This window comes from Spermophilus citellus (genome assembly GCF_964194105.1).
Source record: "Spermophilus citellus genome assembly, chromosome: 3".
NCBI classification, from domain to species: Eukaryota; Metazoa; Chordata; class Mammalia; order Rodentia; family Sciuridae; genus Spermophilus; species Spermophilus citellus.
In genome coordinates this window covers 30360558-30372609 of record NC_138184.1, presented here as the reverse complement: position 1 = coordinate 30372609, position 12052 = coordinate 30360558, and the positions used below count along the sequence as shown (strand labels likewise).

The following is a 12052-nucleotide window of genomic DNA, read 5'->3' as shown; positions in this document are numbered from 1 at the left end:
TTGTTTTGGGTTAGCATCCACAAATCAGAGAGAACATTTGGACTTTAGTTTTTGGGGACTGGCTTGTTTCACTTAGCATGATATTCTCCAGTTCTATCTATTTACTGGCAAATGCCATAATTTAATTCTTCTTTATGGCTGAGTAATATTCTACTGTGTGTATGTGTGTGTGTGTGTGTGTGTGTGTGTGTGTGTATACATCACATTTTCTTTATCCATTCATCCATTGAAGGACAAACATGGATGTGACTGCATCACTGTAGTATGCTGATTTTAAGTCCTATGGGTATAGACCAAGGAATAGGATAGCTGGGTCAAATGGTGGTTCCATTTCAAGTTTTCTAAGGAATCTACATACTGCTTTCCATGGTGGCTACACCAATTTGCAGTCCCACTGGCAATGTATGAGGGTACTTTTCTCCCCACATCCTCACCAACATTTATTGTTACTTGTATTCTTGATAATTGCCATTCTGACTAGAGTGAGATGAAATCTCAGTACACTTTTAGTTTGCATGTCTCTAATTTCTAGTGATGCTGAACATTTTTCATATATATTTTGACCATTCGTATTTCTTCTGTGGAAGTGTCTGTTCTGTTCCTTTGCCTATTTATTGATTGGGTTATTAAAAATTATTTTTAGGGCTGGGGATGTGGCTCAAGCGGTAGCACGCTCACCTGGCATGCGTGCGGCCCAGGTTCAATCCTCAGCACCACATACCAACAAAGATGTTGTGTCCGCCGAGAACTAAAAAATAAATATTAAAAATTCTCTCTCTCTCTCTCTCTCTCCCCTCTCTCACTCTCTATTCAAGAAACATGTCTCTAAATTACAATATATTTTTGGAGAATATTTTATAGACTATTAGTTTGAGGAGTAAAGTAGAAATAACTGCATATGTATTTTTTTCTTCATAAGTAGTACTCTTTAAAAAAATTTTTTTTAGTTGTAGATGGATACAACTCACTCATTCATTCATTCATTCATTTATGTGGTGCTGAGGATCAAACCCAGTGCCTCACACATGGTAGGTGAGTACTCTGCCACTGAGCCACAACCCCAGCCCCCAAATAATATACTTTTAAAGTGGCAAGTACAGCAATGGGGCCTGTGTAACTTCAGACAATGCTGAAAAATTAACCTATCTTCAGGTCCTTGGCCAGCAGCAGGCAGTGAAACAGACACACCAGCTTTAAGTCTGCCAGCCCAATACTGATCTATATATACACTTATATAAGCAGAGAGTTTCTGTTTAAACAGCCCATATGAAAGCCCTCCTATAAAGTACAGAACATTTTACCTAAATTTTCATTTTATATACTAGATTTTCTGTTGGAGGGCATATTTTATTTTTTATTGGTGCATTATAGTTATACATGATAGTGGGATTTGTTGTTACATATTAATACAAGCACAAAATATAATTTGGCCAATATTATTCCCCAGCACTTCTTCTTCCTTTCTTTCCCTTGAAGAGCCTATGTTAAAGGTATTTTAAAAACAAACCAAAACAATTCACTAGATTAATATTATTATAATGGAGCTATTTTCGTGTCCACATGCTGAAGCTTTTTGTGTAAAGGACTAGACACTAAATATTTTAACAGGCCACTTAAGGTCTCTGTCATATATTTTCCTCCCATACTGCTTTAAATATTGGAAAAACAAAAAGCCATCCTTAGCTTGCTGACCACTCAAACACAGACCATGGTCCAAACCCCACGGGACCATGGATGGACCAAAGGAGGACAGGTTTATTGATCAGACTAAAATGAAATTCTCCACAGCAAATAAACCTGCATTACAAATTATTTGTCTATCTCCCATAAAAATAAGTTATTCTCTGTAAGTCAAGTATAAGATCCAAGCACTTAAGTTTTATTTTACCACAAAGCATACAAGGCCATCAGTTCTCACTTCAGCTCAAATTTGAAAACAAAATTGATTACAAATCTCAAAATTCACACAAAGTTGCCCAAACCATAGAGATTTAAAGCCATGCTTATGACACTGTTTTACTTTCCTGACAGATCTCTAACAGGTAATAGATTAAACATCATTACTGTCATCCATTACTTTTTTTTTTTTTTTTTTAGTACTGTTAAGCCAGGGCACTCTATCACTAAGCCACACCCCATCCCTTTTTATTTTATTTTGAGACAAAGTCTTAAGTTGCCAGGCTGACCTCAAAGTTTCAGTCCTCCAGTCATAGTCTTTCAAGTCACTCACTCATTCATTGCTTCTTGATCAGAGAGACACTAGAAATATAACTTCTTTGTAAGATACCAGCAGTGCATTAAAAAGATAACAAGAAAATATGAGTCATGTGAAAATGAGTAGTCATGCAAAACACTTAAGAACACATAACCCATTGACAACTGCTAACCTGAATACTTCCAAAGGATGACACTGTTTGAAGTGATTTACCAACACCGCATATAATCCTTCCAATAATCCTAAAAGGTAAAGCAGTACTAGCTGAAGGATAAAAAGGGATGACATTGGGTGAAATTAAGCAGTACACTGCCTCTTCTTTCTGAGTTTCCTCCCCTGGTGTAGACTGAAGCACTGTAATCTTTCTGAGTTGTGCCCGCTCATGTGCCAGACACCGGCTATCTCTGTAGAGATTTGATTCACATTTCCATACTGCTGTTAGAAGACACATTATGGTCCACAGCATCATAATAATCAGTAGAGAAGGAATTTCAACCTATCATATATCTGATTTGTCATATGTAAGAGAAAGTAACATTGGAAAATTGATATTTTTAAAAAAATTTGGCTTTGTGCGAAATAAAATAAATCATCTGAAAACTCTGGTGACAAGAACTACGAGGGACCTCGCTGAACTACTTTGCGTTCAGCTCTTCTGATATGGCCTTCTCTAGGTTATTTGGAGGACCCAGATGGGTGGGAGCTTTTAGTCTGCTCCCCATTTCACAGAGGGCATCTTTTCCCTCACCTCAGTGAATAAAAGCAGGGAGTCTACTCCCCACCTGCAGGACTTGGTGATTACAAGTTAACTTTTATGCATGTCTATTCAAGACTACACCTCTACAAAATACCAAGGAGTGAGCTATATAATATAAAGACAACCCGATTTTGAAACCTAGCTAAGCCGGGGCTTAAAACCCTCTTTGGTAAAACAGTAAACATATTATATAATAAATTACCTAGCAGAACACTCAACACAAGTAACCGGCACAACACCTGATGGCTCCTATCTTTAAGCTAGCCAAGCCCTACCTTTGATTTCATCACTCAGCAATCCATGTTACATTAAAAATATAATTTATTCTTAATCATTTACCTTACTCCTGCTACATATGAACTAAAATTATTTAGTTTGGGGCTGGGGTTATAGCTCAGCAGTAGAGCGCTTGCCTCGCACTTGTGAGGTACTGGGTTTGATCCTCAGCACCACATATAAAATAAATAAAGATATTGTGTCCATCTTTTAAAAAATATCTTTTAAAAAATCATTTAGTTTAATTCAATAAACATTTACTAAGGCCAATAAATACTCAATGCTTATTAATAGTTCTTCTGCTCCAGAAGACAAAATCCTACTAAAGCAATGGTTTTTATCAATAAATATGGTATACACAAGCAAAGATTAAAATAATAGTGTTGGCAATTATCCTGAACAAATACCCATATATCCATATACTGATGGTGGAAACGTAAAATGGTATAGCTTTCCTAGAAGACTGTTTGGCAATATATATAAAGATTTAAAAGATATGTACTTTTGACCTAACAATTCCGCTTCTAGCAACTAATCCCCAAGATAATACTGGGAAAAGTGGAAAATAAGGTCTAACAATAATGATCTATCAACCAGTTATAATTACAGTACAGCCATACATACTATTCAGTCAACAAAAGGGATAAATCCATATTTATTAACATGAAAATAAAATCATGTTTCTGGACTTCCAAGCTATCCTATGGATGTGGGCAGGAGGCCTCAGCAGAGACTCCATTCCACACCTCTGGGCCTCTCCACAGGCTGCATGTCCCCATTCATGGCAGCTGGCCTTCTCCAAGTGCTGATTCAGGGTAGAGCGAACACCCAAGGAAGAAACCAGAATCTCTCATAGCCCAAACCATCTCCTATTAGTAACAGCCCAACCCTGTGGGCAGCACTCTGTGGGCAGGATTGCCCAAGGGTGTATATAACAGGAGGGGGATTCCAAGGTCAAAGTTCTAGTAGGGAAAGGTAAGTGTTGTAAGAGAATGTGCCCACTTACAACATTCTGAGTATACCAGACTTTTTTGAAAGCCTTGCAGAATGTGACAGGGGCTGTGAAAATAGTGAACAGGGATGAAAGGATCCTATTCCACTTGTTCACTGAGTACAGCTTCGGGAAGACTTGCACCAGAAGTAATAGTGATTATCCTCAGGGATGGGAGAACAACTTTGTAATTGGGAGCTGTGTTTATGTGTATTGTTGTTGTTGTTATTACTGATGTTTTTCAAGCTGTCTTTTTTGAGCATGTATAATTTTTAAAGTTAAAACAAAAACAACCACATTTCATGAAGTGAACCATAGTACATGAGGTGAAAAAAAATCTTGTTAGAAAATGATATATAAAGTATAAATCTATTTTTAAGAAAACAAATATACACATAGAAAAAATACTGATTATCTCCAGGTGGTAGAATCATGCATTATTTTCATTTTTTAACTTCTATTTTTCTCTTTCTCTGATAAGAAACATGCATTATGTTTATAATTTAAGTAATGACTTCCAACTTTGAGGTGTGTTACATTTAATATCTTTTGGTTTCTTTAATCCAAGGAAGTATTAAATAATCTCACAGCTTTCAAAGACAGGAAGGGCTGAACTTCAGATCCTGGGCCTCTGGGTCCTTCTACCATGCCTGAACTGCCTCAGCCTTTTGCAGCATGCATTGGGTCCTTTTCACATGTTTCCTCAACCCAGTATTTTCCTTCCCACCCTGCTTAACAAAATTTTACTCAGATACATATCACCTTTTCCATTTATAGTGACATATTTGGTTTTTACTACTTTGAATTTTTTTCCCCAGTTTATAGGTTCTGGAGGGCAGGGACCAAATCAGCCCTGTTTTCCACAGATGGCCCAGGAAAACGTTTTCTGCACAGCATACTTCTAATAAATGTTTGGTGAACAAATGAATATAGAGATAATCTGTGAGGTTTAACAGTCACTGCCCAGATATTACAAATAAAGTAAATAGATTAGCCCATTTTTATTCCCTCATTAGTGACGGGATCCCATGTTGAATTTTGGAATTTTTTCCTAATTCAAGCTTCTTTTCTGTTTTTGCATATTCACAGTGCTTTTGCCGACATCTCTCTCATATAGACTTCACATCAGCTGAATAACCATTCTAGCAATCTTCATGTGTGATTCTTCCAGCTATTTTCTGGTTTTGTTTTGTTTGGTTTGGTACCAGGAATTGAACCCAGGGGTGCTTAATCCTTAGCCCTTTTTTGTATTTATTTTGAGACAGGGTCTCACTGAGTTGCTTAGGGCCTTGCCAAGTTTCTGAGGCTAGCTTTGAACTCACGGTCCTCCTGGCTCAGTGTCCCAAGCTGCTGGGAATATAAGTGTGCACCACTGCACTTGGCCAGTTTCTGGGTTTAAAAAAATTTTTTTTTTTTTGTAGTTGTAGATGGACATCATACCTTTATGTTATTTGTTTATTTTTTTAATGTGGTCTAAGGATCAAACCCAGTGCCTCAAACATGCTAGGCAAGCACTCTGCCACTGAGCTACAGCCCCAGATGGCCCCTCTTTTTTCTGTTTTCGACAACAGCACTGTGGGAAATATTTTATGAACTCCCCTCAGTTCTTAAATCTATATTCAACTGTATCTCCACCTAGAATAACAATGATTCTTTAAGTAAAACCTTTTCATCATTCATCCAGTACATATTCACTGAGCACCTAATATGTACCAACTACCATAACCTACTAACCAGGAACCTCTATTAAGTGGCATCTTTGCTTATTGATAAAATTGATGACCACAATAACCTAAAGCAAAGATTCACAGACTTCAGGCCCAAACTAATCTGCTGCTTGTTTCTGTAGTTAAAGCTTTATTGAAACACTGAAATGAATGCTCATTTCATTTATATAATGTCTGTGGCTGTTTGGGAACTACCAGAACAGAATTGAACAGTTGCAACAGACACCATTTGACTTTAAGAGCCTACACTATTATCTGGCCCTGTACAGAAAAGTTTGCTGACACTAACCACTAAAATATGTCACCTGACTCTCACTTTATGTTTGCTATTTTAGTGGCAGTAACACATGATAAACACATAGAAATTTTATGTTAATTCTTTGAAAATCACCAATTCAGTATTATATGAGAAATTCTATTCCTTACATTATATTCCCATAACCAATCATGCCAGAAAATACCATTAATGTACTTCAACTAATAAAAATCCATTTTTCCCACCAGTCATGGAATTTTGGTGATCTTTAATTCTATCTCTGCACAAGATTAATAGTTTCAGACTAAACATTCTTTATTACTTTTAAAATCAGCCCTCACATATTAAGCCTTGCACTCCCTCCATGGTTACAAGTTACTTCGTTACTTCTGAACAGCTCTCTAGTTCCACTGTGTATACCCTGAGATATCCTATTTGCAGTAATTCAAGCATAATATAGGCTAGTTTTCTTCCTGATTTATGTTTAAAAAAAAAAAAAGACTTTCAAATATAATCCTTGATGATACTCAACATTTTGAGATTTTTTTTGGCTGCACAGCACCCTGGACTAATGCCTTCAAGAAACAATATAGAGACTCTAAACTTCTCTGAATAAAATTAAACAGTCCAATCTGCAAAGGAATACTTTTACTGATTTAAACCCAACTGTAATATGGTTTAGAATACTTCTTTAAAAATAAACACAAGACTTAGAATTAAGAAAAAAAAAATGTTAGACCAGTCTAAGGCTTTGGAGATCCCTAAATCCTAAGAGTTTAAAATTTGCAGATGAGAAAAATGAGGCTTAAATGACTTGCCAAAGGGCCAGGTAGCTCTTGGTAATTCACACAACCTGCAAATCAAAAAAGTGATACAAACAACTAATAAAAAAAAAAAAACCCAATAGATAAATTTTTTTAAAAAAGTGATACAGATCTCCTATCTATAAAGCCAGGCATTATAGATAGATATGGATATGGATCCAGAATGTACAATTTCAAATCCCGATTTTTGCCTTTCTATGTTACCTTCTAGCAAGTTATTTAAAAGATTTGTCTGTTTCCTGATCTTCATGGTGATAGAGAGTATGTAAACAATCCTTACAGGACTAGTACATTTAAGTGCCCCATGTTAGGTATTACTATTATTTTCCTTAGGGACTTTTCTTACTAAAATGTTGGGAACCATGATTACATATATATCTTGGTTGACAATGGTTTCAATTAATCTAAATCAATGAGACACTTTTGTGCTGAAACAGACACACTGAGGAATAGCAGATAAAATTCCTTTACTACTAAATACCCTCTTGCTTTTCCCACAAAGAAAGCTCTTTTCCTTTAGGGAGATAGGTTAGCATACAGATTAGCATTTTCAAACAAATCTCAATTTACCAAATTAGGAGTACTGGCTCTGGATCCATAATGTACAATTTCAAATCCTGACTTTTGCCTTTCTTTGTTACCTTCTAGCAAGTTACTTAACAGATTTGTGTCTGTTTCCTGATCTTCATGGTGATAGAGTATGTAAACAATCCTTACATGACTAGTACATTTAAGTGTTCCATGTTAGGAATACTGCTATTTTCCTTTGGGAGTTTTCTTACTAAAACATGGGAAAGTAATCAAGATATAGAGAAAATGCACTTAAAGGTAGCTAGAAAAATATAATTAATTATAGTAAAATTTATTAAATGTAAAACAAAGAGGAAAAATAGTTCTTAAATGGCAATTTATAATGAGTTAAACCTACTTAAAACACATGCACAAGAAGTCCTACCTTTAATACTGAAACACACTTTAGGGCCTGGAGATGTAGCTCAGTGGTAGATCACTTGCCTACATTCAACAGGCCCTGAGTTCAATCCCCAGCACTGCAAAAAAATTTAAAAAATAAAAATAAAAAAATAAGCCAGGCTTGGTGGCACATGCCTGTAAAGTTACTAGGGAGACTGAGGCAGGAGGATACCACATTCCAGGCCAGCCTGGAATTTTGAGACCCTGTCTCAAAATGGCTGCTGGAGATATAGCTCAGTAGTGAAACACCCCTGGATTCAATATCCAGTATGAAAGAAAAGAAAGAGATTAAACATAAATGTTAGTCTTCCTGGATTTTGGCAGGAATCAGGCCTAGGTAGATTGAATGACACTTAAACACAAGAGTCATGGCCATAGTTATTTTCTTCAGTAAGTTACATAAATATTTGGTCCAGCAGCTGGGGTTGTAAGCTCAGAGGTAGAGTACTTGCCTAGCACAAGTGAGGCACTTGGTTTGGTCCTCAGCACCACATAAAAATAAATTTTAAAAAAGGTATCGTGTCCATCTACAACTAAAAAAAAAAAAAAAAGATCTAATAAATATTTGGCTTTTCCATGACAATAATTACCAGTACTTTTGGTTGAGGATAGCAATACAGTAAGAAGAGTTTTGTACCTGGCACTCTCCCTGCAGACTTCTATCAAGCTGGAAAGTCATGCTAGAGTCACAAAATACATGAATTTTACAGCAGTATGACCTTGGAGAACCCTCTTACAAGGTATTAATTTATTATCTCATCTATAAACTGGTGATTACATTCACCTCCCAGATTGGGGAGGGGTAAGAGGGTAAATAGAGATTCGTATGAAAATGTTTTGAGAATAGCTAACATACATACACATATTCCTAGTCTTGACTCCATTCTCCTCTAGGGAAGGGAGGTCATTTAGCAATCTAAGATAACTGCAACTTCTATATGTGTGTGCGTGTACACATATGTGTGTATGTGTCTGTGTGCAAGGGGTGTTACATAGGCCCATATCATCTTTCCTACACTGGGCTACTTCTGGAAATGTAAAGTCTTATTATGGTCTCAGGTTGGATTTTTTTATATATGGGACTCCAGAGTATGATCATTCATGAAAGACCTATATTAGGTCCAAGCATCTCCCTAACATCCTCAAACTCATTACAAAGAAAACCACAATCTCTACTTGCATATTTCTTTTCTCTATTACAACACCCTGAACACTACCATAAGAGATTGTAAAACTTCTCTAAGAAATCTTGAGAGGTACTCTAGAAAATTAATGCTATTTGTGTAAACAGTTACTAGTGTCTTTCAAAGCTAAAAGGACTTTATGAAAATCCCAATGGTACTAAAAGAAAAATATTAAATTGCCAGCTTATATAACTTGATACCAGATGAGGCTTTCTGAACTATTCAGTTCATAAAAAGGAAATTTAATCTGTTCTAAGTATGGAGGAGTGGAGGAGTCTAGGACCTTTAAGTACACTAGGTCTTATGTATTGATTCAGTGTCAAAAGGGTCTTAGGGGAAGAAAGAAAAAAAGAATAAAACCTCAGTGCAAATTAAGGGCACCAAGAAAACTGCTACTTTTGTTTCACCAAAAATAGAACCATCCCAGCCACCCTGTAATATCTAACATACAAGAATAACTAGAGGGAATTTATAAAATGAAAACAAAATTCTGGAATCTTATCTTTACAATGGCAGTATTTGAAAAGAAGTCTTATTTAACCTAAAGTAATTAAATTTCAATGAGGTCATCTGGTCTAAAATCTTTTAGTAATTAGTAATTTGTTTAAATTAATAAACTTAAAATATTTTCTCATTTTTTTAACTTTTTGATCCTATCTCTGCCCTGTCAATATCACTTCATGTAGGCACCAATTAAGTTTTTGAAGAGTTCAAACAAATGTTTTCTAATTCAGTTAAAATAAGTCCATTACATTGGCATTGTGCTATCTTCACTTTACAAACATTATCTCATTTAATCCTCCCCACAATCTCAGGAGACAGACATTATTATTTCTACAACATCCATTTTAAAGATGAATAAACTGAGGTTTATAGATAAGCGACCTGCTTAAAATCAAAGGACTTGTATATAATAAGGCCTTTATTTAATCCATGCCAATGTAACCTATGTGCTTTCAATCACATTAAAAACACAGGTAAAAAGATAATTTTTCAACTTGTATGTATTCTACATTATAGTATTCATGAAAAATAAATCGTTCTTTTCCTATCTAACAATTCATTAAACTGTGGACCCTGTCAAATAGCATTTCTTTGTTTCCTTTCCTGTTTTTAGATTTACATGACAAAAAGTATTGAGACACCAATACCAAAGTTTTAAAATTTAACCATCATCTTATAAACCAAACTTCAATATCTTTTATTTTTAAAATATAGAAGAAATCTCTCCTGTAAAGGATGCAGGAGCTGAACCTGCAAAAATGTGAAACTGAGAATTGTTCTCCCTCAGTCCTCTACCTCCACCCCCATTCAGTAAGGATGAAAATACATAACTTCAGAGAACCAACGAGATACAGAACAATCAAGAAAATTGAGACATTAGGTCATTTCTCCTTAGTATATCCGTTTAGCGGAAGGGAATGAACTGGAAAGGTGTTCTACTGCCCTTCGCTTATTTCAGCATTATTAACTGACGGTTAAAAAAGCAACTGCAACACAAGCACACTGTACCCGAGAACGCTGAATCAAATAAGATCATTTATCACGACTACCAGTCTTAGTTCTACCTTCTCTGTCAATTATACAAAAAATCGCCTATTAAATATTAATGGCATGCCATTTGCACTGGAGCTGTCACGGACAGCTTCCTGTTACCTATTTTTGTTAAGAAAGAAAAACTGTCTCTGTATACTAGGTAAACCCCAGGCCACTAGAATCCCTCAGATGGGCGATCCATTCTCTTCCTCCCCGGGGAGGCTGACAGGGCCACCCTCACACCCCAGGGAGGAGGAGGGAGGGACTTGAGGGAGGGCGGGTCCCCTCGGGTCCTGGGCTGAGGACCGGGTTCCCTTACTTCCCAGCCGTCAGCGACAGGTCGGGAGGCGGGGCGCGGTCGATCTCAGCTGTCCGCACAAAGACAGTGAGCGAGCGGGTCCGCGCACCGGGACCCCGGCCGGGACGGGGTGGACCCTGAGGGGTGCGACGAGGCAGGGGACGCTTACCTAGCAGCAGCACGTTCTTCCCCGCCGGGAGCTTGGAGCGCGAGCGGGTGGAGACCTCGCTGAGGATGCAGGACCTAACGGGAAGCAAGGCGCAGGCTGAGGCCAGGGACGAGGGGCCGGAGCCGCACCACGAGAGGGACGGCCGGGCCTCGGCGCGCCCGGGCGCGCTCCTCCCAGAGCTCAGTGGCCGGGCCCAGCGCCGAGCTCCGGCGGGCACGGGACCCCAAGGCGTCTGCCAGGCCGGGAAAGCCAGCGGGAACCCTGGGAGGGGTGGGATCGTTACCAAAGATTCTGCCCGTCCTCGTCGTCGCCGGCTGCAGCGCCGCCGTTGCCCGACGCGAGCTCGTTGGCCAAGGGGCCGCCGGTATAAGCCGAGGCTAATCCCGGTGGAGAGGAACCGAACGAGCCGACTCGCCCCACGGTCGCCATTTTGGTCGGGAACCACACCACTCCCGGTCAGGCTGAATGAGCGGGGCGGCAGCGGCGGGAACCCGGATATGGGGTGTTCAGCTCACGGGAGCGGGGCGGGGCCTGCGGGGGCGGGGCTCGGGCTGGGCAGAGACTGACCTAGAGTTAGGATGGACTGCGCGTGCGCCGCGGGCTGGCGGTTACCAAGGGGCTGCGCGTGCGTGTTGGGCTTGACCGGTATCCGCCGCAGTCTGTATTCCGCTGATTTCGCGGTGCAGAAGCGCATCCCGGGCGGAAAAGTGGGTTGGGTGTGTCAAATGAGCAGCGCTCCTTTCCACCCTTCAGTCGGGTCCATAAATCTCGCAACCGGCGCGGAATTCCACCAAAGTCATTAAGAGCCCATCGTTCATTCAGGCTCCAGTTCCCAGCCTATACCTGT

The 12052-nt window shown here is 38.8% G+C and overlaps 1 protein-coding gene across 1 annotated transcript in view; it reads right to left on the bottom strand.

The window, feature by feature from the left end:
• DYNC1LI1 (dynein cytoplasmic 1 light intermediate chain 1) overlaps nt 1-11737 on the bottom strand; it is a 34360-nt gene extending 22623 nt beyond the window's left edge. Inside the window, exons 1-2 of the mRNA XM_081285665.1 lie at nt 11489-11737; nt 11206-11279 (exon numbers count right to left, since the gene is read on the bottom strand). Coding sequence (XP_081141791.1) covers nt 11206-11279; nt 11489-11634 — 220 coding nt within the window. The 5' untranslated portion in view covers nt 11635-11737. The remainder of the gene's footprint in view (nt 1-11205; nt 11280-11488) is intronic.
• Nucleotides 11738-12052: the final 315 nt, after the last annotated feature.